The following is a 27,957-nucleotide window of genomic DNA, read 5'->3' on the forward strand; positions in this document are numbered from 1 at the left end:
CTTCCTGTGCTGTCGGAAATATCGGAATTAGCCGAGCGCCCCCAATGTAGACCGCAAAGTGTATCATTCAGGCTACGGTCTGTATTGTCAAAACATCTGTGGTAATATATATACTACAATACAAATGTGTATTCCTGTCCTGTTTTGCCCTCTTTCTCAGTTTACCTACTACAACATAAAATACCGCATTTTTGTGTGATTTTATAATAAGACACCAGGAGCACATGAGGAGCACTGGAAGAAAATAGTGATTCTGTAAATTAGACTCAACATGAGCAAATAAGGTCGACTGTCCCACAAAGTTGGAATTACAGCATCAAACCTTGAAGAAATATCGTGAAATGACACTGATCCCTTGACAATGAATTGGTGAGTGACTCTGTGTGCTTATATATTTTTTGTGTTAGATATTACACCCAACTGAAACCCAGTCAAATTTCCAAAAGTGCTGTCATCATTTCAGTATTCACTTTTTTTTAAAGCAGCTCCGTGATTTTTCTATAGAAACACACTGAGAGAACCTGGTTGGAACCACAAGCAACCTCTAGAGGGCAGCAAAGACTGAATATTTGATTTATTTGATTGTACATGAACATACACATGCTATGTTTGCCAGTTGTGTAAACATGCTGATGAAAAAATATAGGAGGAAAGTAAACCAATTTATATAGACAGATGTGTGCTTGTGTGTGTGTGTGTGTGTGTGTGTGTGTGTGTGTGTGTGTGTGTGGGTGGGTGGGCAGCATGCGCAATTTTAACAGATGAATATTGTATGTATTTCTTAGCTATTGCCCATATTTGTTGAAGACTCTTCTCTTTACTGACAAGCTGATTTCACACCTGTCTGTTGACGCTTGCATCACTTGCATAGTACAAGACAGCTCATGAAAGCTCCTCCAAGCACACACACACACACAGACACACACGTTACACATATACACCACTCCTCCAGGCTATTTGTATGTGTGCTGTCAGATGGGGCTTTCAGATATCTGTGGGTATAATGTAGACGAGGTTGTCATTTCTCACTTTGATAGAAGCCCAGACTTTATTACAACACTCTTACACACACAGTCAAGCACACACACTCACAGATGCCTTCTTTTTGTGTGTGATTAGGTAATTTAAGAGCTTAGCGGTATTTAAGAAGCACACAGTATTTAGTATTTCCTGCTATAGCTCATAACTGTCATATTCCATTAATTCACAACAGCAAGAGTCTGGAAAGGCTAAATTAAAAAAAAAAAAGATAAACGTTTGCGTCACCCCTGTAACCCCCCTGCCAGCTGCTTTCACAAACAGCTACCTAACATACTGCTCACCATCACCGTGTACACATTCCTAGTGTTTTCTGACACAACAAAACCACTCAGACTGTCTGTGGAAACATCTGGTCTTTAATTAAAACCCACCTGTTCTGTATTGTTTGTCAAACAGAGATGATACGATAATGCTGTAATTGGATTAATTATATGAATTAATTAAAATCTAGCTTCCTGTTACACTATTAGACAGTATTTAAGCATATTAGAACTTATACTGTATACACTTTATCAGTGTACTGAGGCCAGATGAGGTACTCAACCCAGAGGGATCCCAGCAGGAGAAGGGACATAATAATAGCAACATGAGACACAGAAGGTGAATTTCAGTGTGTTTGTCTGTTTGTGACAGATTGGCAACCTATCCAGGATGTACTAGCTGCACATTTTACTTTGACGAACAGGGCAACATGTCCTTAGTTAAAGAACCACCTTTTGTATTGCCATCAATTGGAAAGATACTGTAGCACTACACACTCACACCATTCACTGGGAAATTGTGTTGGTACTTGTGGATCAAATCGATTTTTGTACCAGCATCTTAGGTTTGGTTGACAAACTCTCCGTCCTTTGGTTGACTTTTCCTTTGGGAAATGAACAATTTTCAACAGCCGTTATCATCTTCATCAGGCAGCTGCAATCGATCTGGCAGTCATGCCACTGGCCATTAACAGTGTGACTGATTCTACTGAGGGTAAGGAAGGTGCATATATGAAGTTAAAGTGGCCTGTTTCTAATCTACACTATCACACACCTGATCGATTTGACTCAGAGTTTGCTCTGGTGAGCAACAGAGCTTGGATTACTTCCCTAACACAACACTGTCTACAAAATAGTAGTCATAACCATCTCCACATCAAACTCAGCACAAACTTGGTAACTATATAACCTTCTCTTTACTTAGGCGGCTGTACAGCATAAAGTGTAAAAATATTTCCCATCCTTATAGAGCTTTGATGTTCACAGCCTCTATATTAGCACAGATGGGGAGCTGTAGTTGAAAGCTTTTAATATCAGAGGCTGCTGTTATGACAGTAAACTGCATCTGTGAAAGGATGATGAATCTGTACAGATGACATAAATTCACGCCAATATGTGTTTTAATCTTATATCATTACAATATACAAGACAGACCACTCAATATAATCCTGGGAAAGTTAGCTTCTTGTCCATGATCTGTATGTTTTAGGGATGAGGAATAAAAAAATTAATACAAATATAAATAAAGTGGTGTTTCTTTTCCGGTGTTGGTGTTTGACAGAAGATTTTTCATTAAAAGCACAACATTGTAAACCTTTTTGGAGTAAAACACCAGTTGAGCCCTGGTTACCCTCGTGCTGACAGCGCCTTCCAGTTTTACTTTTTTGTTATCTAAATGCAGCTCACTGCATGGTAGCACAGCAGGCACCTGTATGTGAGAAAAAAACAGCAGAGGAAATACCCTTTTTTTTTTCCTTCCCTTGCTCTCTTCTGAAGAAATCTAAAGGAACCTCTGGGAGAACAGAGAGCGTGGGTGAAAGAACGGCTGGTACAGCAGCCTTTACCGCTGTTGCGGTCGTATGACCCAAGTTGTAAAGCATGCAGATGAAGCAGCAAATGACTATCAAATATTCATCAGGCCAGGGGAGGCAGTGCAGCTTGTAAAAGAAGATGAAATAGAGGGGGCAGGAGCAGTCACTTCGTACAGTCTCTCGTCTCTTTCCCTCTGATGCTCCCTCTCTGCTGCGTTCTCTTTTCCTCCGCCTATTTCACCCTCTCCGCCACAGACAGACATACACACACACACCTTTTTTTTGATGGAGCCTGGAGGCTGCAGACATGCAATGGGAGGTTCAAGTATGAAGTTGATGTAGGGTGTGAGTGTGAATGTGTGTGAGAGTTATACAGGTCTAGTTGCAGATGCTGCAGGGCCAGACAGGTTACCTTCTTCATTACTGGATGCAGTGAGCAATGGGAAGCATGGGGAGATCTCTACAGTCGTCACCTTCCACTGCCATGGCAACGGCCTGCAACTCACCCCGGGCGAGCTGCATTCTGCAACGCCCATTTACAGTCTGGGGCTGACTTCTGAAGAGCCCTGGAGAGTGTCAGAGCAGACGGAGACGACGCACAGAACTACAAAAACCATGCTGTCATGTTTTTCAAATGTGTTTTTTAAAGAGTAAGAGAGCCACATGACAGTCCATCTCATTGAATCTGTCCTGTCTACATGTACCCATATTCATTTCTATGTTTTAATTTTGTCTGTTTAACTGTGTCTTTGTATATAACATATACACTATATGGCCAAAGGTATGTGGACACCCCTGTCTACACATTTCGTGTACCTTCTGACTGGGGTTGTTTTTCATTTTTGGCCCTCCTGGGACTATTTAAAGCTCCCCTCCACTCAAAAATGTGTTTTACTTATTGTTACTTCAGTTGGATGTTTGAGCTTCACTGTGCAGAATGATGTATGTGTAGAATTTGACAGTGGGAGGCTGTTTTTACATTCGTACGAACAGGATTTTGTGACATCACACATAACCATCATGGTCCAGTATGCAACTTACACAAGTGTGATGTGAAAACGAGAAACCTCTGGTACACATAAACTGATAATGAACTTTTTTGTGAAATAGAGGCCATCTTGTATCTAGTAGTTAAACTTTTGAAAGAAGAAATGTTTGCATATTCATAGATTCTGATTTTCATAGAGAGAGGTTCCAAATCTTGTTGAAAGCCTTCCCAGACGAATGGAGGCTGTATTAAATTAATGACCATGGTTTTGGAATGAGATACTTAACAACACACAAGTGTAATTTTCCTGTGTCCACATAATTCTGGCTATACATAGAAACGTATGTAGTATACCTAATAGTGTAATATACTATATAAATGTCTCTTGTTAGTCTCTCCACCATACACACTCTTCTATTCTGATCTGTTCTCTTCCCTGCCCACATACTTTTATGTACTTTTGATCTGGGACTGGTTCTCATGTTTGGACTCGGCCTCTTGATTCCAATTAAGGAAAAGTTTTGGAACGGTCTTTCCCTGTTTTCAACATGATGATGTCCCTGTACACAAAGAGAAACTGATTTTCAGTTTTGGTGTGAAGGAAACCCATCAAACACCTTTGGGCCCCATCACCGCTTATCAGTACCTGACCTCACTAGGCTGTTATAGTAGCATATTAAAGGTGCAGTTCCCATATTTTGCACATCAGGTTCAGTTTACTCATCAAGGTCAGTACTGCTTAGCCTGAGAAAATAGTTGTATTATATGTTCTGTGTATTCCAAGTAACCCTGGAAAGCTGCTGTGGCCCAGGAGGTAAACAGGTTGTCCATAAATTGCAGGGTTGGTGGTTCACTCCCTGGCTGCTTTTGTCCACATGTCAAAGTGACTCTGAAGCGATGGGAGGCAGTGCCCTGCATGGCTGCTCCATTGTGTGTGTGAGTGTGTGTGTGAATGAGTGAAAGGGAGGCAAACTGTGAAGCGCTTTGTCCGATACAAAAGTGCAACATAAGTGCAATCCATTTATCAACCTTGATGATGTCATCAAGCTTATTTTGGCTTAGGTGTGTGTTTTTTTTTTTAATAGGAAGACTCCATCACCAACTGGCATGGAGTATGAAAGACATGGGCATCTACAGGCAGGGAGGCACTAAAGAGATGTATTATGAGAAATATAGGATTCAGTATTTTTGGCCTTTCACCTATACTTGAGACTAAAAGTCAAGATATCTCAGCCTTGATAATGACAATTGTTTAAAAATCCTCCTCAGACATATAAAAAATAAGGACATAAATATAAAAATACTCTGTTTTTTTGACCACAGTTATTCAGGGAGTTTCACTGAGAGGAAGCTTCTCTTTTGCAGGAACACCCTGATCACATTCAAACACTTACACACATTCATGCCTGGAAGCCACAGTCTGATCTGCCGGCCACTGAGCGGCTCCACTAGAGCAGTTTGAGATTAAGGGCCTTGCTCAAGGGCACCTCAGTGGTGGTAATGAGGAAAAGTCAAGCACTACTTTTTCACTTATCCCACCGAGATTTATCCTGCTGGTCTGAGGATTCTGAGGCAACTTTCTTGTCACAAGCTCCCTTCTCTAACCTTGAATGATAATGTGTTTATGACATGGTTTTTCCTCAAAAAAAAAAAAAAAAAAGTTAAATTACATTACAAATTTTTAAAATTACTTATATTCCTTTCCCCTCCTTGAAAAATCCAGAATCTATAAATCTGCAATGTTTAAAAGTTTAATTACTTGACACAAGATGTCTCCTATACTTGACTGAAAAGTCCATTCTCAGTATTTGTGCACTGGAGGCTTCAATTACACAATTGTGTAAGTTGCATATGATTGGCTCCAAATTAATTTTGATGTCACAAATCATGCTGTAAGTATAAGCCTTAAACTCAGATTCAAGGTGAACACAGAGAAACTTTCCCAGATGAATATGAAAACAGCTTCTAGTGTCAAACTCTGCACATACATCAATCTGCACAGTGAAGCTCAAACATCCAACTGAATGAACAAAAACACATTTTTGAGTGAAGGATTTGGAGGAAGATGACAAACAATCGCATATGGGTATAATGTTCCTGTGTCAATACATTTTTAACCATAAGAGTACACAGAAACGCATGTTTAACACATACTGTACACATACTGCAATTGTATCCTATTGGTCTCTCGCGCATCCACGCTATTCTGTTCTAATTTTAGATTCAATCTAATTGCCAAACTGCTCCTCCATCCTTATCACTGACATCTCTACATCACCACCAACAGCAGCAGCCTCGCTTTTCTTCCTACAGGCGCTACTTTCAGCACCGGACAGCTCCTGTCGTTCCCATGCTCCGCCCACCTCCGGCAGACAGGCAGTGAGAAACAACCACACACCGTAGTGGGCGACACTTCAGGTGGCCTATTAGGGTTTTATTGGGAGGGACAGAACTTCAAGAACAATTTGCCCCGTTCCTCGTCATCCTACTCTTCTCACATGGATTTCTCCGAGGAAGAGTACAAAGAGAGCTGAGTGCTCGGCAATAACGTCGCTTCATATGACTGGATTGCAGATTGATGAGGAATCAATGTTGTTTTTTATGTGAGTTAGGGTGCTTGAGGGGTGTCTGGGCGGCTGTTTGATATTGTACAAACGTAAGAAGAGAGGGAAAGTCTGTGTTCTACCTGGCGCGTACAAAAGATGCACGGATGCCTTCATCGTTTTCAGCTTGATCGTGAGTATGAAATTCAGGACATCCTCTGGTGTGTGCGCCTCAAAGTGTCTCTAATCCCGTGAAGCAGCAGAAGAAAAAGAGTGGCTTTGGTTATGCTCGCCACAGTTTGCCAAGTGCTCACGGTTTCTTCTCTGTGCCTGTGATAAAGGAACGATGGCTCTCCTGGTCGTCCCGCTGCTCCTGCAAACAGGGCTCGTTTTGGGATCAAACTACGGATATGTGGAGTGGTCGGATAATGACAAAGACGAGAAGAACACCCAGATCTTTAGCACCCAAAACATCAACAGGGAGCCGCCCCACCACCCGACCTATTACTCGGTACCAGCTACCGAGCGCACGGTGGTGGCGCACAAAATTGAGGAGGACCTGCCGAGGGTGGTGACGGCTTTCCTGCACACCGGCGACTCCTCCGCGCTGAGGCAGGTTAACTGTTCACGGAGGTACGAGCTGAGCAGTCTGAGAGGCGGCCTGCACGTCGCCTCACACTATTCCCTGCACAGCATCCTGGACACTGTAGCGCACGCCACAAACTTCCTGAATATGATCCTGCAGGCCAACAGGTCCAGGGAGCAAACCCTCCAGAGGGACATCCACTGGTACCACGCGCTGGTTCAGAGCATCCTCGAGGGGGACCCCAAAATCCACAGGGCTGTGGTGACCTTCCACATGGACGCGCCGACGCCGGGCCCCCACGTCTTTCTCCAGGCGACGAGAACAGAGAAGGAGGTGGTGCTGCAGGACCTCTCCAGCTCTGCGCACCGTCACCTGAAGAACAAGAGCCCAGAGTCCGACTGGTATAATGAGTTCAGGGACGGGAGGAGACCACACGTGCACAGAAGGGTCCAGGACGCACCGGGCACCAAGAGTGGAAGTTACATTCTGGACAAAAACCAGATCAAGTGGTCGGCGCCGTACCTGGAGTGTGAACACGGGGCGTTTGTGCCCTATTGGCTGCTCACCTTGTCTGCTGGCTTTTATGGACTGAGGAGCAACTCTGCGCCAGAGTTCAGGTGAGAGGAAGTGTGAGTGTGTGAAAGAGAGAGACAGAGAGGAAAAGAAAGACAAAGAAGAAAAATATGCTGTTGGAGAGCAGATCTGTGTTTGTTTTCTGAGAACTTTTGTTGTGCTCAAAATACTGAAGGAAGTTGTGTATTAGCCTACATGTATTATGATCTTCCATTATTAGGAATACAAAAACTTTCCTAAGCGAAGCAAAGTCATTCAATCAATCAATTGCAGCCATTAAAACCACTTTACAGTTATTATCTGTCAGCCATAGTTAAGGACCCCACATATAATTGACAATAATATACTCCGAAGCTTAATGTTAATATGGATCCTGCTGAACTGGAGCCTTGATGCAAGAACCAGATGGTGTAAAAGAAGCTTCACAGAAACAGGTAGACCCTTCTCATTTAATATGCTCGCCTGTCAAAGCACAGCTGTGTGTCTCTTCTGCAGCCGCAATCTAATGAGCACTGCAGGCTTTACAAAGTGTGTTTGTTGGTGAAGGGATCTATACATGCTGGCATTTGTGTTTGTGTGTGTGCGCGCACTTATAGCAGTTAGGTGCATAAAAACACCCAAGGATATTATATTTCAAGGCTCTGGTCCAAGTGTGTAAAAAAGATCAATTAAATCATGAATAAACAATGAAAAATGAACAATTGCAATATGAAGCCACATGGAATTTCAGGTGCACTTTAACCCTTACAGTAGTCTAAGTCGAGATGTATCAAACAGCGAGACGTCCAATTCAATATCAGGTAACTCATCAATCTTCAAGAAAACCTGTTAAGAAAAGACAGAGGGTTGGTCTTTGATGTTGGCCAATTTGTTCTTCTGTGCTGTGGTAAATTCTTGGAGCTAACCTTTTACACCTCCAGCAAAATGTTAGGTAAAGTTATCTTAACTGCAACAGTGTGAATGGTGATGATATATTATAGGCAGCAGTGTGTCGTGCTTGTGATTTGGGCCTCAAGTTGGCAAGCATCCACTCTGTTGACAACATGTCCCTGAGCAAAGTGCTGCATCACTACCTGCTCCAGGGACAGTCACTCATGGTGCTCATGACGTGGCCAGGAGCTGCTCTGGACATTTTTGGGAACTGTACAGCTACTGCTGCATAGCATCCAGATATGACAAAGATGAATCAGAATCATCAAATTATCAGTTTTAGCTTGCATAGTACTCACACACACAATTACTTTCAATTTTTTAAAAGGTGTGTAAAAGTGTGTCTTTTATACAGTACAGTGTCAGTTTGTTTCTGTGATTGTTCATCTCCAAATATGACTTACTGCATATCTGGCTTTTTATATAAATGCTGTAGGCATTCTATATAAAACCATCAGTATACAACGATGAGGATGTTTGGATAGTTGAGAGAAATGGCAGCTCTGCTTGTGTACCTTGGCATCTGATCATGTAAAGTGTCATTAAATGAAGCAAGTCACAATTCATCTGTCAACTATTCAAGTTCAGGCAAGGACATTTTACAAGTGACGGTGATTTGTGAAAATTAGACAAAGAAAAGGATATTTTAACTCCTTCGCATTTAATCCCAACCATTTCCCAATCCCATTTATCCAGAGGAGAAAAAAAAAATCAAATCCCTCACACTGTGAGAGAAAATATTTTTGTTGGCTGATGTTATAATGGTGAAAATAATGGATATTGCCAGAGCAGTTATTTTTTAAAAGACGAAAAGTTGAGAGAACTGAGCTGGGTTTTCTGATGTACACTGGGAGAAACAGACCAGAGTGTGTCTTGTAGGAAGATGCAGTGTAAATCTAATTGAGTTTAAAGATTGGCTGCAAGCACACAATCAGATGCATACTGTTTTCCTCCTCACCCTCCTTCTTGTAATCTTAGTTGCGGTCTCCAACTTTTCTGCTGCTTCTTCCAGTCATCTCAGTCTTGTGATGACATTTCTAAAAATAGCAAGTTGGTTGGTTCTGGACAGAAAAGCATAAGCTAGTGTAGATGATGGAGTCAGTTCCACCATCACTTCTTCCTTCCTCCTCTAAGCAGCATCTTTCTCATCTTTTTTTCTCCCCTTCTCAATGCCCTTCCAGGCCAACTTTAAAACTCAGTCGGAGAGAGGCCATTAGTTTTTGTAAACCTAATTAAAATGTAGATTATAGTTGCAGATTTGAAGGAGAATCGTGAGGAGGGGAATGAGGGAGGAGGAGCACCTTGAGGCACAGCAGGGCACTGTTTATATTCAGTGCTCCTGTTAGAGGTCATTATGATTATTTATGTTTATGTGGTTTGCAGCTAGTTTCAAAGGTGCTACGAATACCACTTTGACATCTGTAAATCATCACTACAGTAATGTTGAGATGTCACATTAATACACAAATGACACCATCACTAGGAGAATAAGGCACCACTAGCCTCAACTTTGGGTTAGGTTTTATAGCAACAGCACAAAACAGCTAGAAAACAGTGTCCAGAGCAGATGAAGCTAATGCTGTCTAGAGATTAATGGTGTGCCAGGTGGGGAAAAGTGAACGACTAATGAAAAATTTGTAAGATCCTGTTCAGTAGAGCCACAGAAAGAAAACAAAAGCACCTGGTGTATGGAGGCCCATTTATGCCAAGGAAAAGGAAAAAAAAGATGAAAAGTTATGCATGATGAAAATAAAATAAACTCCTGGTAAATCAGAATTGTGGGAAACTAAGTCAACATTATGAAACTGTAAGTAAAATTAATTTTGACCAAAAACGAGTCTTCTTATCTTTATAATGCTTAACTTTTCATGTATTTTTTCTTTTCTTAGCAGAAATTGGCTTCCATAGCTGCCTGAAAGAGGAGGGACGATAAATCACAACATTCACCGTGTGCTAGGAAGCAAAGGAGGGTTTATGGGAAATGTAGCCTTAATTATCAGAAAAACATGATTTTTCTTACCATTTAATCGAGTCTTTCAATCATCTTCACAATTGTTTTCATTTGTTTGTGTTAATCAGAGTGAGGAATCATTTGTTCTGGCAATTATTCATTAAAGTTTAAGTGCTCCATCAAGTACCATTCAAAGCCAAAGTAAAGAAGCAATTTATTTTTGTATTATTTGTGACAAATGTAAAACAGAAGTGCGTTTTAAACAAGATCTTAAAAAATAACAATAATTAACACCATCAAACTATCGAGTGTCTATGCAGTTGCTGTAGTTTTGCTTTGCAATGCTCAGAATTTTTGCCTGTAGTGTTACCTTGCATGTGTCCACAGATGGTTCTCAGATCCAACATCTATCACATTTCTTGGCTATTTCTAATGCTTTTCGTTTCTACCAAGCTTTGACCTGTAAACACTGACAGCAGCGCGCACACACATACAGTACACACACTCACATTCTTTCACTCACAGGTATCAATGCATTTACCTCTCTCTCTTTCTGTCTGGTTATGTTCTTGAGGAGATATGGTGGCCAAAGCCGCTCTCCATGGTTGTTTGTTCCACTTCCCAGCAGGCAGATGGAGGTAACGGGTGTCAGGCTCATCCACAAAACCACAGAGGAGAGAATGTAAGCGAGGATGAGAGAGAGAGTGCATGTGAATTTCTAGCTTGTATGTTGGTGGAAGAAATTAATGAAGGAAGACTTAGTATGGTCTGTGTGTGTGTGTGTGTGTGTGTGTGTGTGTGTGTGTGTGTGAGAGATAAAGTCTTCTATTGTCGAGGACACAGCAGGATAGCTGAAGTAAACCCCTACCTCCTCTAGCTTAAGTCCCAGTTTTCATGTAATTCTGTATTGCAGTCACATCCCTGAACAGTATTTAACGTTATTCCCTTCACAGTGTGGATCTGTGATGGCTCACTGCTGCAGAGGCCAGCAGTCTCCATGTTTTGAACTCCAAGCTGCACCAACTTCCTGCAGAGATGTTTGGGTCCACATGCAGAGAAACTGGAGGATTTTTCTCACCTTTAGTGGGAAAACATCTCATGCCTGCAATGCAGAGAACACATTACACCTGTGATAAAAAAAAATGTATATTGATTTAACAAAGGAAACACAAAAATAGGAAAAGCTACTACCAGAGCTATCTACACATATAGTAAAAAACTTAATTACTAAATTATTGTCTATAAGGATATGTCTGGTGATATTCTATATTTTCTTCATGCCAACAAACCTCATTAAAATGACCAAAAACAACAATAAATTGATCCTACTAACAAATATGTGTAGCCAAAGTAAGGTTGGGCATTATATCAAATTAATTTGATTAATTCAATGTTTTGTTTTTGCACAATGTGTTAAATGTCTACATCATCCAAATCAAGTTATTAATATGTGCACAAAAATTATTTTAAACCAAGAACTAGTGTATAGAAGAAAGGTGGCTGCATTAACTGTCTTGAATTAGCCATCTTAATTTAGCATATTAGCATACTAACATTTGCTAATTAGCACCAAACACAAAGTACAACTGAGGCTGATGGAATGACATTGGACAAATTGGACTAATAAGAAATTTGACCTGATGATGGTGCTAGATGAAAAAATCAAAGGATCATCAACATTATTAATGTAATTCATTCTGAAGGGGGCATGAATGTCTGTACCATATGATATGATAATCCGTTCCATAGTTGTTGAGATAATTCACTAAAAAACAAAAATAACAATCTCATGGTAGCACTACAGGAAAAGTCAGAGAATCACTGTGGGATTCATCCTCTGGGGACCATGAATGTCTGTGCAAAATTTCATGACAATCCATCCAATAGTTGTTGAGATAATTCAGTCTGAACTAAAGTGGTGAACTGACCAACTGACCAACAGACCAATATTGCCACCCTTACAGCCGCTATAGCGTGGCTAAATACTACAGTGCCTGCAACCAGGAACTGAAACAACAAGATAAAGTATATGTAGAGAGTTTAACTGGTGAGGCAAATCATGAGGCTGACCAGTCAAGACTGGTACTGGTACACTCGGCACTGAGCTCCGGAGTCAACACCCTGGATGTCAGTCGTGACACACGTACGTCACGCCAGTATGTCCATAACCTAACACCATTAACAGCATCCAAATATTGTCATGTGACAATTAGCTTTTGTAAAAATAGTACTACTGTTTAGCATGCATGCAGTATGAGAAGAGAAAAACACATCTTACATCAGGGTTTAACAATGAGGAGGATAAAATGTGAAAATAAAGTGTTTGTTTTTAATAGGGGAAGGCTTGTGTTTTATTAAAAAAAAAGTAAGTAGAAAGCCTGAGGCATGCTGATATTGCAGTGTCCTTTTTTTGACCAAAACAATATAATCTTTATACTGACTGCATCTCCAAGTGCTTCTGTAATGTCTGGCAAGAAGTAGCATAACCTTGTTTTGCAAGTATTTATTAAAATTTCAGCCTGGCTTCTGTTTTTTGTTCTCTTTATCGTCCTTCCTCCCTCTCTTTGTTGCTCACCTCTTTCACTCATGATTTATTTTCCATTTCATTCATTCCTCTCTATTATCATCACTTTGCTACTTCCACCCTTGACCTTACTTTCCCTGTGCATCGCTTTTCTTCTCTGCCTCTGCTTCTTTCTCTCTTTCTCCTTCTCTACTTCACACTGATTTGATTAACCCCATACAACATTTTCACCTTTTCCCCACTCTTTCCATCTTTGCTTTGTCTCACTTCCACAACCTTACTGTCCCTCATTATTCTGTCCTCATCCGCCTTCCTTCTCCCTCTTCCTCACCTCTTTCTTCCCTTCTTTCTCTCTTGCAGGGGTGTTGTACGTGTGGATGTCAATCTGCAGGATGTGGATATTGACCAGTGCTCCAACAGCGGATGGTTTGCCGGGACTCATCGCTGTAACCTCACCAGTATGGAAGTGAGTATGCACCTCTGTGGTTGTCTAGTTGTCATCATCAGTCATCTTGAGAGAGAGAGAGAGAGAGAGAAAGAGAGAGCAGCAGTGGTCGAGCGAGCCAGAGAGTGAGTGAAGAGAGTGAGCGGCGCTGGTGAGAACAAAACCGTGAATCAGATAAATAAAATGTTATTTTCTGATTGTTTCATGGAAGTTATGTTTTAAAGCACAAATAAACACCCCCACACCTCCGCACAATCCTGCAGGAAGGTGCTGCATTGCCGGATTTTTTGTGAATGCAGAGCTTCATCCTGTCCGCTGTGGCCTCTCTGTTCTGTGTGTGTGTAACTCAGCCCCGCCCTCGGTCTAGCAGACACACAGACCTGCAGCTCTTTATGCATCCATGACACAGAGATAGAGAGCAGAGCGGAGCAGAAGAGAAAGATGGAGACAATGATGTAATCTGGTTGCTACGCTATGAGTCCCGAGCTCACACCCTGCACGTTGTTATTGGCTGGGGGCTACTCACCCACTGCCCAAAGGTTGACACCCAGAAGTGTCCTGAACACACTAAAATAATAAGAAAATGCAGTCAGAGGACAGGGTCTCTGCAAATAAATACACTGACACACACTTGTAGTGGGTCATAAGTGATTTAGAGGGATTATTTTTGTCTATACATCTATTTTGTCTATACATTGTTTTTTAGGAAAATCCTGCATAGTATACTTTTAAGGCACTCTGGTTAAGAGCATCAGCCAATTGACCAAAACTGGAAGATTCAGCTGTCCATTCACTCAGCTACAGTGTGTGAGATGTAAAATTTATGAAAAGTTCCAAAGGCCAGAGGTTTTAACAAGACCAAGATCCATGGCTGTTCTGTGAGGCTGTACGTAGGCATGGCGTTGCTTTTAGATAAATTCTAATGTAAGAATGCTAATGTGCTCACAATGGGAGTGCTAACAAGCTAATGTTTAGTAGGTATAATGTCTTCCATGTTGATCACTGTAGTTTAACCCATTGCTAACCCATGCTAACATTTACTAATTGGCAGTAAACACACAGTACACTTGAAGCTGCATCGGAATGAATATCTTCAGGTTTTTTCAAGTAATAGTGGCTGCTGCCGTGGGAAGGTGAGGTTAGATGTCCAGCCCTGCCTACATCCAGCAGTCAACCGTGCTTCGTTCAAGACAAGTGGGAATTTTGGAAACTTGTCAATGTCCTATTTAACTTGCTGCATTTACGACACCTGCGCACTGTAAAATTTAATGATGTTCTTTTTAATGTACATAAATGTTAAATTTATGTTTACATAAATGTAGAACTTCTATAATGCCACTTGTCATTTAATAATGGCACCTAATTTAAGGAATATGTTGTGTGTGAAGTGAGTAATTTTCAGTGTTATTAAATAATATGGAAGCGTATGGTTTGATAATTGGGGTTTTCTTTATTAGATAATTCTAGTGAGTAACAAAGGGAAAAGTGGTTCTATCAATTTAGCTACAATGAACACACTTCTGATTAAATATGCTGCAGTATGTTATGTCATGGGAGGATTTGACTTTTTAGGCCAAATATAGAAGATTTTGTGCTGCATACAGTGGCCTTCATCCAAACTCAATAACTACTGACTCTAGTTTTTAAATAATTTCTCTTTCTGCATCTCCTCTATTATATTAGCTTAGACAGGTCCCCGCCAAAACAGAAATGTCAAAATCTTACTAAGCTTTAAATTTAAACACAAAGGAAAGCACACAGATCCTATAAAAAGGTTTTGATTCTGAAAGCATGACAAGATGATGCAAGATAAAGCAAGATAAAGATGAAGATAAAGCAGTCCCACAGAGATGAATTTAGTGTAAAGGTGTCAACATTAAATTGCATATCAATCCTGTTGGAAAAATTAAAGCATTCTCTGTGTCCCATCAAATTGTTTTAGTCTTCAAACAAGACTGTTTCAAAGTCAGAAAAAACAGGGTGTTAAATAATGCCAAACACATCTATTAAGTTACAATATGGGAAAAGACATTTTGTTACAGCCTCTTTAAGAGTTCACACAGCTGTGCCACTGTTTCCACTAATAAAAATGCAATAGTAACAGTGTGATACTGTATGTTGGTTTTTCTCTACACTCTATAAGGTCAGTGGTTCATCATGCACATCAGAGACAATGACTGCACATGCAAACATTTCTCAATGTAATCGTCTTTGGATAACATCTGAAACTTGCCCATCTCAAACCATTTCCCTGCTAAACAATTTACAATTATGGACAACACAAGCTTCTTTTTACAGTTTAGATAATACACTAACTGACAAATCAAGCTCTTAATGAAACACATTGTTCCAAATGTACCAAACTTGTAAAAAGAAAGCAAAAGACTCAAGAATTAACAATTTATACTCTAAACCTGAACCAGATTGATGACAAACATTAAGAATGAGTTGAAAGTTTAGAGAAAGTGCCCCTTGTTTTCAGGACATCTGTGATGGAGAATCTGGGCCTTCCTCATGGAGTACAGGGCCGTCTCTCTAAGGTGTTTCTCTGGGTCGTCCAAGCTGTCCTCTACTTCACTGTCTGATTCCTAAAAGAAAAGCAACATGGCATCAACTTGGACACAAAAGCAGAATGTTGGTCAATGATAAAAAAAAAAGTTTGCTTTTGGTTTTGAGCTGATGTATCTGATTAAGCCGAAGTAACTGGAGTGGAGGAAGAAGGATGAATATTTGTTGAGAATACTGTTGGTGGCTTGTAAGAAATCTCCTACTAACAAAAAAAGGTACAGAAGGTGTTAATTTTGTGTATGTAGCTTTTGTTCATTCTGTCTTTAAAGATCAATAAAAAAAAAAAAATCAAAAAAAAAGAAAAAAAGAAAAAGAAACCAAGAGCAATACATTCTTTGAACATTGTACTGGGGGTAAAAATGCCCACTCACCAATGCATGGCCCATTTATTCTGAAAATCCTGCACACAGCTGGCAGAGCTGAGAGAAGAAGCCAGGGTGTGAGTTCTCAGACTGGATACCCAAGAGCTCCCCTCGTTTCTCTTTTGCTCCATAGCCTGTGGGTAAATAAACCCACCCATACGGGAGATAATATAAATTTTATCTCAATAATATAATGTTATCTACTGTATGTTCAGACCATACCTCAGTGGCCCACTGCCACCTGGTTCTGCAGGCGATACTGTATTGCATGTCTTTGAGTTGTTGTATAAATACAACATGGACAGCAATAGGTGTCTGCCAAAGGGATATCTGGTTCCTCTTTAGTGCAATGGATAGCATGCTGCTGACACAACCTTATCAAAAGGAAAGACAGCCAATCATTACACGGTCGTTCAAGTAACATTAGATACAAATGACATTTTCAAGCGTGTGTTTACCTGAAAGCATGGTTGCTGAACACTTTCTGAAATCAAATTTAATGCTTTTTAAGACCTCGACAGAGAAAACTGAATACCCTTTCCACAGCAAAATGAATGCACATTAGGGCTGAGCTTCTTGTTTGAAATCAACTTGACAATAATAATAGGGATATTTTTGTATCTCCACATAATAATCATATGAAAAATGCGGAGTAAAAAGTAATCAAATTAATGGCAAATGCAATGAACTATGTTCCACTGTTATGCTTAAAATTAGATAAAACTATTTGTGTTTAAAAAAAAAAAAGCATTTTAATTTAAAATTTAAATACAATTTGCTTGGAATTGTTAAATCTGACAAAATTGTGTAAAACAATAAAGCTGTATTGGTCATTCTCACACTCACAGAGTCGTCTGTAGTTAATTCTCCACATTAAGACACGTAAACGTTACAGTATATCTACCTTTCATCCACTTTAACAGTCCATTAAATCTGTAAACTCTAGCCAAGCGCTCACCAAATGAAAAGTCTGCACCTCTCCTTCTTGTTGGCTGTTGCGGCTCCACACTAAAAACATTATTATCCAGATTCTAGCAACTATCAGAAATAACAGACTCTTCTCTGAAACCCCCTGGTTAACTGTCTTTAACTTAGCATCATCTGTACTGTTTTTTGTACTTTGATCCTGGTGAGAGCAGGTGTTGGCCTGTGGAGAACCAATCGATACATTACAAGAAAAACCAAGAGGTGGACTGAGTCGTGAATGAAGACCAAACCATAATTCTAAAATTCTAAAAATCTAATTTAACCCTGTGAAAGCTTAATTGCTGTCTCAGGTTTATCCGTCCTCTTAGCGTTAGTTGCATTCTGGTCAACTGAAGTTAGGTTAAACGGCAACATTTCCGTTAGCTATCAAGTAAAGAACTTGCATAATGTAAGGAGCTAATGTAGCGACTGAGCTAAATAGTTAAGCCTCACCACACTACAGCTAAAAAGGATAGAATAAAATAGATAGGAATTCACAGCAGCTGATTTAGCTTCTAAATCAACATAATTAAAATGACTGTTCCTTAACAGAGAGTTTGCTTTGTTACTATTAATGTTACAGCTCTGTTGCCAGTAATTAATCCAACATTTCTTGATATGTAGCTAGCTTAGCTAATGTCAAGTACGGTACCACACACACATGTTAAATGTTTTAACCACTAACCTACCTACATATCCTAACGTAACATTAAGACAACAGTTCACTGCAATAAAACGTATTTGACTCCTCATAAGATTTGAATGAGGCCTAATAAGAAATAACCAGAACCGGAAAAGGGAAAAGGTCATGTGAGTCCCATTGTGAGTGGGGCTGGATGTCCAACCCTGTCTTCCCATGGGCCGCATCCATTGCCTTTGTGTTTTTTTTTTAGGTATATGTTCCTAAATCAAAATAAAGTTGACCTGATGAGGGTACTAGATGAAAAGTCAAGGGATCACCAAAGCTGTGACAATACATCCTGAGGGGGTATGACAAAATTTGATGGCAATCCATCCAATAGAAACATTTTACTAATGTGAACCTTTGGTGGTGCTAAAAGAAAAGTCAGGAGATCGTCAAAGTCATCAGCATTCATTTCCTGAGAACAATGAATTTCTGTACATAGATTTGTGACAATCCATTGAGTAGATGTTGAGATATTTCATTGGATAAGTGAAAGATTTGACCTGCTGGTGGCACTAGAGGAAATGTCAGTTGCTCACCAAAGTCACTAGGATTCTTCCTATGGGCAACATCAAAAAAATTCATTCAATAGTTGTTGAGATATTTCAGTCTGGACCAAAGTGGTCGACCCACATACCAACAATGCCTGACAAAAAAGTCACACAAGAAAAATTCTCATCATTGAATTGTAAATTTATTGAGATGACAAAACCCTAGACAGTAGTGTAGAGTCTGTAGCTGTCAGTGATTGTGCTGCAGGGTGCTTATCTGTGATGATGAGGGCAGTGATGGTGATATGTGTGTCTAAGTGTCTTCTCTATGCTTTTTTTTCTTTTCTTTTTTTTACCTGTGACCATTGTGATGGAACTGGCAGCAGCCATACATCATGTTTTGTCACTTTCCAGGGAGACAGAGCGACACAGAGCAAGGAGATAGTTGTGTATTTGTGTGTGTGTGTGTGTGTGTTTGCTGTTTGCATGTGTCAGTGTGTGGGCTCGTCTGTGCGTTTGCTCCTTCGCTCATGTCAGTGCCAATGCATTAGTTTTATGTGATGAATTGCAGGAAATCTCTTTGACTCCAGCAGGGGGGAAGAGTAGCTGCTCAGGCTTGCATGGCATGTCACTGGCCATATGATATATAATAAATGTAGTGTAATGGATTGCAGCAAGATGTGGTGAATAATTGACCATGCTCTTTGTCTGTGTGCCCCCCCCCCCCTCTTCTCGGGCTGTCATGGGGGGAAACAGTACAGAGGAGATACAGGAGGTCTCTGCTGTGTTCGCCTTGATCTGTTGTGCCACTTCCTCTGTATTCTTCCATTCTTATAAGCAACTCTCTCATGGCTGCTGTCTGGTAAAATCTGAATGATGCTGCTGATAGCACTGTTGTTCTTCTGTTCAGATCTGTATTGGCTGTGTGTGTGCAGATGGTGTGTGTGGTTTTTCTATTATCATCACAGTGGAAGGCAGAGACAGTCTTTTAGTTACCAAGGCCATTCCAGCCTGTCTGTCTCAAACCACTTTGATGGCTCTGAATTATCCTAAGTGTGCTGTGTGTATGTGCCAGTGTATGTATTTATGTTTGCATGAGCTACATTTGTGCAAACTTTCCCTTTTGAACTTTGTATGCTGTAAATGAAATTGAACTCGAACATAAAGCATTACCAGAGAACATTTTCAGAGGATCATTACAGAGCTTAGCACTCATTACTCTCCTCTTCTGATGATTTTCCTTCACACACCATATTTGGCTGAGCGGCAGTCAATGATTCAGTGCCATCTTGAATCAGCAGTGTTGTTTGAAATGTAGGAATGTGGGAAGTAGGAATCAAGAAAAACAACCTTGAAGTGAAACTTTAGACACATTCATTACAGTTGTCAGCAGGGACACATATTGATCAACTCTATGGATTTATAACATTGCCATCAATTTTGTCTTTCAACAGATAATTTAATTTAGTAACAACAGGCACAGACTTTTTATTGCAGGATCAATTTAGACATATTACAGCTGTCATCTGTATTTAGAGGGTCAGTTCAACAGACAAATGAAACTCTCAAAATGGAAAAGAAAAAGTGAAAGTTCAGTGGGGCTGTGACCTTTGACCTACAAGGATTTGGTGAGACAATGGTGTTGACAGTCTGCGAACGGTGTTCTAGCTTCTGTAATATCTCCAGACTGTCAATTATATCAGTTATGTAAAGAGAGATGAGAATCAAAGTGAAATAAATATAGAGTAAATATAAAGTAAGTAAATATAAGATGCAGTTGTCATAATCTAAATAAGGGAAGTGAATCTATTGCAAATATGATTAAAAAGTGTGTAAAGCATGACTTAAATGCCGCTAAATAAGTGTAGATAAGAAATTCTTCTTTAAAACAAATTTGCTCTAGAAGCTCTGGTGCAAGTCTTTAAATATTTTTGTTTACTTTGGTTTATCAGATATAAATAGAAAATTCCAGCAGGATCTTGTCATCACACTGTGCAAGCTGTTTGCCCTCTAGTTAGTTATATTTTATGGATTATTCTGAAAATAATTGATAATCATTGAATATCCCCAGTTAGTTGCCCTGTTTCAACTTACATCCATAGCGCTGTATAAAATATTGTGTGTCTCCTCCTGTTGTTTGTCATTTTGTGCTATTTCTCTCTCAATGCTTCACTCTTTTCATTTCTTTTTCTGCAGCTTGTCTCTACTTGCTCTAATCAATTACTTATTGCTGCTGCTCAGCCAGCCCGTAACCCACATTTTGGTGTTGTTCTTTTGGGACTTTACCTCAGTTTTCCTGTTCAAATCAAAGTCTGAAAACAGTGCGGTCAAAAGCTTCCAAGAAGAAATATTTGGCTGCTAAAATAGTGTCTCAGTGCACCACATTCACAATAAAACATTCAGACTGAACTGTACTAAAGAAGAAAAGAAAGTTTTTTAGCTTATCATCACAGAACACGTAGAAAGAAATTGATTTTTATCCCAATGTCCCCATTAAAATCAGTTCATTTCTAAATCTCGCTAAATACATTTTTGGGGAAATGGGCTGTGGAAAGTCAATGTGAGGCTCATTGCTTTCCCCGTTGAGTACAAACACACCCTGAGGCTCTGTCTCACAGAGAAAGATAATAACGAGAAAGTCTCTAGTAATGTGACGGAGCATCATGTGTTCTGCAGAGTGTGCAGAGTGTTACCACAACAGTTCCCTTCTCATTATTACTGTGATATAATGGTTCAGTCAGTTTGTAGCTGAACAATTTTATGTTAGCACTCTGCAGTCCTTCTCTGTTTAGTCAGTGTAAAGGGGAATAGCCTATTTTCAGAGATATGTCCTCTCTTTGTTAAAGAAGCAGCTCAGAGAAACTTTTGTAATGTCTGGCAATTCATCTCCCGAACAGTATGTCTCATTAAAATGAAGCATTTACATTTGACCCTGTTTGAATGGCAGTGAAATATATCCTGTATTCACAAGTTGTTTATTAGATGGTGAAAATAATTTTTGGCACTAGAAACTGTGTGAATTGATTTTTTTTTTGGCCACTTGAGGGCAGCACAACAAGCTATAAACACAACATTGACATTATTGCCTTTCGGCAAACATGCTAGCAAACAGTTGTTTGTAGCGACATTAGCATTATTTAGAGTTATTTGTCCACATGACAAATGTACAGTAAGTCCAACATTCACTGTTCTTTTTAGCTCCTGTTTTGGTCTCTGTAACTCATGAAAAAAATATCGGTCTCTTTTTCTTGCTAATAGCTACACTATGTTCACCAGCTAGCGTGCAATTAGTTTATCAGAGCTTTCTTCACTCAAAACAGCTGCCTGCTGTAGCCGGATGGAAACTGGGTTGATGAGAGAGTTTACTAGCTGGAAAATCAAAATGATGAACTATGAGTTAACATCATATTCTTCAGACCATAGCCGAGTGGGGAAAACTGTTCACATGAGCCTGATATGATATCTTCCAACTGGCGAACAGAAGTGTCAACCAACATATGGCAAAACGGTTGCAAAGGAGCTTCACTGGCAGTTACATTAAAAAATATCTACATGAATATGTTACCTATACACTCTGTATCTGGTTTTATGTGTCTCTATAAATACATAAAATAAAAAAGCCTAATTTAGGCTATTTATCTAGTGTGACTACAAGGCTGGCAGTGGGGGTAGCCAGCTTGATATAATAAGCTAATCGGAATAAAGGGAGGTTTTCTATTTCTTCCCATTCTGCTGACGAATATATGAATGCAGCATAAAAGCAGCTAAAATGCTCTGTGCTGAGGACACCTGCAGAGTTGGGTGATGATTCTCTGCGGGTTCGTCACTACTAGGGACACTTTCCACATCACACACAGTCATTTTATCCTTTGTTAGTATAAAAAATATCAATTAGTGCAGCTTTAAGTTCTTCATTGAATTTTGGTGAGGTCAGAGAAGCACAAAGGTAACTCTTCATCTGTGAGTTGTGGTTTAAATTTGCTGTATATAGTCGAGCTTCCTTCTGCTAAGCTTCATGAGCGTCTTCTTCTTCTTGGTGTTTTTTTTTTATGGTCTGCCCAGATACAGCAAAGCTGTGGAGGAAGGTAGGATGTGTCACCATGAACCAAATACAAGACTTCATGCATTATGGATAGTCAGTCGTAGGGGAAGCATCTTACATAAGGAGCCACTGCTTATATAATTGGACAAGGACTTGAGAATGATTAGTGTGGGTGATTTGTGGCTCAATGCATCTGAGTAGGTTTATGTGTGTTTTGTTTTCTTTTGTGTGTGCTTTTTAAATGTTAGTACGTGTTAGTGTGTGCAGTATGTTTGCATATGCATGTCTGCGTGTGTGTGTGTTTTTTCCCTGCCCATCCTGTGAAACGTGCCGCTGGAGATAAAGGGCTTCAAAGGCAGAGCTCTGCTAATGAGTGTAAACTGCTGTGACAGCCAAGGAGGGTTACCCCCTCTGTCTCTCCTCTCGCTTTCTCTTCTCAATCAGCCACACTTCCTCTCCTCCTATTACCACATTCTCTGTTTCAATGACTATTCACTCACCCCCAAACGTCTCTCTATCCTCTTTATCTGGCTATGACTCTCTTCTCATCTCCGGTTTTCCATTTTGCCTTTTCTAACACCCTTACTCCTATCTCCTTGTCTCCATTTTCTTAAAGCCAATTAACTCCTCTGAGGGGAGGGGGGCGGGGAGGCAGAAAGACAAGCTAGAAATTATCTCTCCATCAACATGTCATTCCCAGCTTTTGCCAGCCTAACACATTAAACCATCATTTGAACTGGCCAAGTCATAATTGAGAAATACTCTTCAACTTCCTCTTCTGCTTTATATGCTGCAGAGACATCCTCCTTGGCATAAATCAGTGACCTCGGCTGTTATTATTGCAGCATCTTCCCATGTAAAAAAAAAATCTCAGAACGTCTAATTTGTAACCTTTATGCAGACCTAGAAAACACTATTCTGACAAAGAAAACACAGCTCTGTTAGAAGGAGTAATACCATTATTTCTGACTGCAGCTCAGCTACTGTTTATAGCGATGTGTGAGTCTCTCTCATCTGAAAAATTAATCACCTGGACACATGTGATGCATACAAGAAACCTGACTGGCTCTGCAGTCTCAGGCTGTATGGGGTGAAAAAAAGGGCATAAATATAAATATTTGTGCTTTACTTCGTCTTCCCAAATCCTTATCAGTCTCCACACATTGCAGAGAAAAGAGAGGATTTAAGCGTCAGAAGTCTTAAAGTCAGTATAAATACTGTATGTAAGAGAAGGGATTCCCAGCTCAATATGGCATTGAACAGCCCATGCAGTAAAGATATTGAGGTATGGTATTTTCTAAGGTATGTCATTCTGTATTTGTCAGGAAAGCAGACACCACAAGACCTGTTTTTACCTGCCTTATCTCTAGCAGGTAAAATAAATTGATGACTTGAGGAGCAGAGGAGACAGAAAATAACCTGCTCTGCTCTGTCTTTTCCTGTTTCACTCTCCGCTTCCAGTTTTGTTCTGCCAGAGGCTCTCCATCTTTCCTCAGGGAGTTTGAAGCTCTACAGCTAAAGCTGGGCTGAAGTGTTTCAAGACTTAGTGCATCTGTACACCAGTTGGCAATGCATATGTGTGTGTGTGTGTGTTTAAGTTTTTTTTTTTCATCATCAAAGAGACCATTAGTGTTTCTATTCAAAGCTGCATTTTTAAGAGAGTTCAAACTAAGGTAAGTAAACCCTCAATGTAATGAAGTGAGTGTAAAGCTGTGAAAATGTAAGAAGCTTCCTCTGTAGCTGCACATTCATCTCTATTCATAAATGCTTTCTCTGCAGGGAGCTGCAGGGAACATACAGTACATACAGAGAACATGGTGTGAATTCACATCAGTGTACAATAACATACTGTATCATCAAAGCCTGTTACCATCTTGAATGATCGTAAAGACCTCCATGACTGTTTTCAATTTCTGTCCAAATGGGAACACCAATGCAAAACATGTGTTCCACTGCAAGGTGTTTGGTATGAAAGCATCCAGAAAAAGGTGTGTATTATGATTCAGGTTCTTCTAAAGGTTTGAGGTTGAGGTTTGACAGTCTCATATAGACCATGATGGCATCATCAGAGTAACCTCACCTTGGATTTGGGCACTTTCATTTTTTAATGATAAGCCTGAGTTTCAAAGACATGTCTGTTTACCAGGCAGAGAGGATCTAATGAATAGGTGCTATCATGTTGCATTATGGGAAGAGTAGGATCTAGTATGTTTGAAGCTTAACCAAAACATGGGATCAAAATGTGGGAAATCTCAATATCTGCTGCTTTGATTTTGACCATTATTTTTAAAATCTGTCTCTTGCAATTCCTCCAGCTTTATGGAAGTTCAATGTTTATTCCCTGTAGTGCTTCTTATACACCTGCTTTCTGGAATATACCTTACTGGAGACTTACTATTATGATACAGAAGAATAGCTGTCAGTATTACCACTAAAAACAATATTTAGCCTGTACATATGCTCTGCAGTATGTTCTGGCGAGTCCGGCATACTTCTTTGATCTTTAATTAGACTGATGATGCATGCATGAAGTATGAAAGGCGACCGGAAGGACAAGTATGCATATAGGATGGAGGAGAGGGTGAGACCGGGAGGGAGAGAGGGATAAGGAGTGACAGCAGAGAGGGACAGTCGTCAGGGAGGATTCATCCTCCACAGAGAAACACCATTCACTCTCTAATCTGTTGCCTGCAGCTCAGCGGCTGCCACAGCAAAATGTAAGAGCCTGTCAAGTCTGCAGCAGCAGTTGGATCTTAATTGACTGAGGCCTCCCAGTTGAGTCCGCGTAGAGAGCTGGGGACCACCCACCCAGATGTCTTTGTGGGAAAACTGAGGGTTCATCTCATAAGTCTTAAAATGCCAAGTGAGACGTGCTTTACACTCTTGATGAATTTCCTAAGGCTGAACAGCCACACAGTGGTAACACATTTGCACATTTTGCTCTTTTAACTAACATGAATATAAATCACTGAAAGGCCTTTCTGAATTTACAATCCCTTCACCAGGGAAAGGGCTCACATAGACCAACAGCAACACTCACACCCCTCTTGGTGACTCTATCTCTAGTCACAGCAGTGTAACCACGACAAGCCACCAATCAATAACCAGCTATATATCTCAGTTTTTGCCTCTTAAATTGATGGCGAAATTCCAGACAGGCTTAAGTCCAAGGTCTCCTCTACTCAGACATCCAGTGCTTCAGTTGTTGGTTGTCTTGTGAAACAGCAGCAGGCAGATTCTTTACCCAAGGGACAGAGTGATTGTAATGCTTTTAGGGTTTAATGCTTTCAGTGTATTTATAGATCTCTGAGGGACGCTGAGTGCTCTCTCTCTCTTTCTCTCCCTATTTTTCGCTCTTGCCAACTCCTATCTTGGTGTCATGTTCACAGCTTTTTATCAAATTGCACGGTGAGAAAACTGAGACAGATATACCACAGGCTGCAGTCCAAACATGAGGGGCTTCCATGAGAAAGTTACAGATAATTTGTTTTATGTGTCAGGCTATTTCCGTCTGTGTAAGAATTGTAATCTCTTGCATGTCAGGTATGTTTTACACTTGATGTGATAGCATCATATTTCAGTATTTATATGGTTTAAATCTGAACATCAATTCCCCAACTTTTTCAAAGGGGAAATTAATTCTAAAAGATTCACTTTAAAACAGCTGTTGGGTCTAATTTGTAGTACATGTTTTTCCTGTAGAAAACTGAGATATTACTAGAAGAATTGAAACATATATAGTAACATTTAGACTTTAGCCAGTCCCTTGGAAGGAAAGAGCAACAGCTTCTTTAGAGACAGAGAGAATTGACAGCAGCCTCATAAGATCAGAATGCAGTGCAGCCACTATAAGATTTTGTGAGTGAGGGGAGCAACTTAGATCAGACATTAAGGCTCTCGGGCTAGATGGCTAGCTAGCTGCTATTTTATGCTCATGAATGTTTGATTGAAAGCAGTAGCACAGTTTGCCTTTTTGTGCTGTTGCAATGCAACTTTCACCTAAAGCTTAGTCCCAGACATTCACGATTTGTTCAGCGATGCAAAATAGGTTTGGTCAGCCCATTTTCAATCCAGGGCATCAAATACTGACGCTTTGTCATGCCCCTCAGCGTCTGATACCAATGCACAAAGTACCCTTCAGCGTCTGTAGGAGATGCATCAGGCTTTCAACCAATTCCAATGTAAACCCATCCATGTCATAATTAGATGCCATGAGACTGATGACATCTGTATAAGGTGACATTTTCCTTCTTTAGGTGGGTTGGGTGGATGTCTAGATAATGGCTGAATCCAAATGTCCACCCTCCAGATTTGCGGACTGAGCCCTCGTGAACTACAGTCATACGTACCATGATGTGTTCAACGACATCACGTCAAGTCTGTGAGGGCCTTGGGCCATGAAGAGTGTTTCTGAAATTGAGATTTCTGATTGAAATTCCTGCACCTGTAACTCATTTCGAAGTGTTTTTCTGAACAGCTCCTATCGGTTTTGATATGTGCAGCTCTGCTTCTTTACACTCAACAAATCTGCTCAGAATGCTCAGTGAGATTTTCCCTTTAGCTACACCAACTGCGAAACACTGCTGATATTATACTCACATTAAATCCTGAGGACCTTCACATTGTAGACAGATAAAAACCAACCTTTGCCTGTCTAGTTAGGCACATTATAATAAACAAATCCAAGTTATTAAGCCTATAGGCCTATCATTCTGTGTGTACATTATACATCACTACATCAATTCATTTATACAACAAAAGTAAAAAAAGCAAATGTCATCAAAAGTAAATATTTTACTTAGCCTATTATTATTAATATTCTTTTTATAATTATTATTTTTATTGATAATGATTATTATAAGTACAGCCTATTGCTGCAGGATTGTGGATAATTTCCTGAGCAAAGTCTGGTGAAGTTTGCACAAAGTTTGCTTGTGGGCTTGATGAACTGTGGATTTGGACAGCCCTCAGCACTCTCAGACCTCCCACAAAGTCTGCAAGTCTGCAAGTGTAGTGAAGTCTGGACATTTGGATTCAGCCAATTAGTGGCAAAAAGTGGACTTTGCTGCAACAGACCACTGTTAGCCTCCTGCTTCCAACTGTGAGTGTCATGTTTCCAACCGTGCCTTGAGGCAGGTTTTTGTCATTGTGTTTACTGTTGCCATGACGACATTTCAAGTGATCATTTTAACACAAATGGTAACCAAGTGGTTTTTGCGCCTTAACCAGTTGCTCTGAGCGTGAAATATTGCAGCAAATGGGTCTACATTGGATTTAGATGAAAGCTAAGTGTGTCGCTATACAGACACCAAAAGGTGCCTTGTGCATCTGCATGAGACACCAGAGAGGTGTGATAAAGTGTCGGTGTTTGATGACATAGGATGAGAACATGTTGGTTGGCCAACTTTGTAGGTGGCATTAAAAATGGGGGCCCCATCTTCGTACATATCTAACTAGATCACTCAGCTAC

At 40.2% G+C, this 27,957-nt stretch overlaps 2 protein-coding genes across 5 annotated transcripts in view; both read left to right on the plus strand.

Moving 5' to 3' along the window:
• The first annotated feature begins 6,305 nt into the window (after positions 1-6,305).
• On the plus strand, positions 6,306-16,298 carry LOC122994517 (probable G-protein coupled receptor 158). Of its 4 annotated transcripts, none has more exons than XM_044369240.1 (4): positions 6,306-6,557; positions 6,706-7,567; positions 13,289-13,394; positions 15,856-16,298. In XM_044369240.1, exons 1-4 carry the CDS (start codon positions 6,524-6,526, stop codon positions 15,910-15,912), a joined length of 1,059 nt encoding a protein of 352 aa, XP_044225175.1. In that variant the 5' UTR covers positions 6,306-6,523; the 3' UTR covers positions 15,913-16,298. The 4 variants fall into 4 exon arrangements, with proteins under 4 accessions (XP_044225175.1, XP_044225177.1, XP_044225178.1 ...); XM_044369242.1 differs by lacking the exon at positions 15,856-16,298 and adding an exon at positions 14,425-15,728; XM_044369243.1 differs by lacking the exon at positions 15,856-16,298 and adding an exon at positions 14,482-15,728.
• Positions 16,299-25,020: 8,722 nt separating this feature from the next.
• LOC122993361 (probable G-protein coupled receptor 158) overlaps positions 25,021-27,957 on the plus strand; it is a 52,242-nt gene continuing 49,305 nt past the window's right edge. Inside the window, exon 1 of the mRNA XM_044367478.1 lies at positions 25,021-25,068. Within this exon, the coding sequence (XP_044223413.1) occupies positions 25,021-25,068 (48 nt within the window). The remainder of the gene's footprint in view (positions 25,069-27,957) is intronic.

This window comes from Thunnus albacares, chromosome 12 (genome assembly GCF_914725855.1).
Source record: "Thunnus albacares chromosome 12, fThuAlb1.1, whole genome shotgun sequence".
Lineage (NCBI taxonomy): Eukaryota > Metazoa > Chordata > Actinopteri > Scombriformes > Scombridae > Thunnus > Thunnus albacares.

What these genes read in the sequence shown, in the direction of transcription:
- LOC122994517 (XM_044369239.1), top strand. Translation starts at nt 6,524, where the DNA reads ATGCACGGATGCCTTCATCGTTTTCAGCTTGATC. An exon ending in TCATCGTTTTCAGCTTGATC is followed by an intron (nt 6,558 to 6,705) that starts GTGAGTATGAAA and finishes CCTGTGATAAAG; the next exon opens with GAACGATGGCTCTCCTGGTC. An exon ending in AACTCTGCGCCAGAGTTCAG is followed by an intron (nt 7,568 to 13,288) that starts GTGAGAGGAAGT and finishes TCTCTCTTGCAG; the next exon opens with GGGTGTTGTACGTGTGGATG.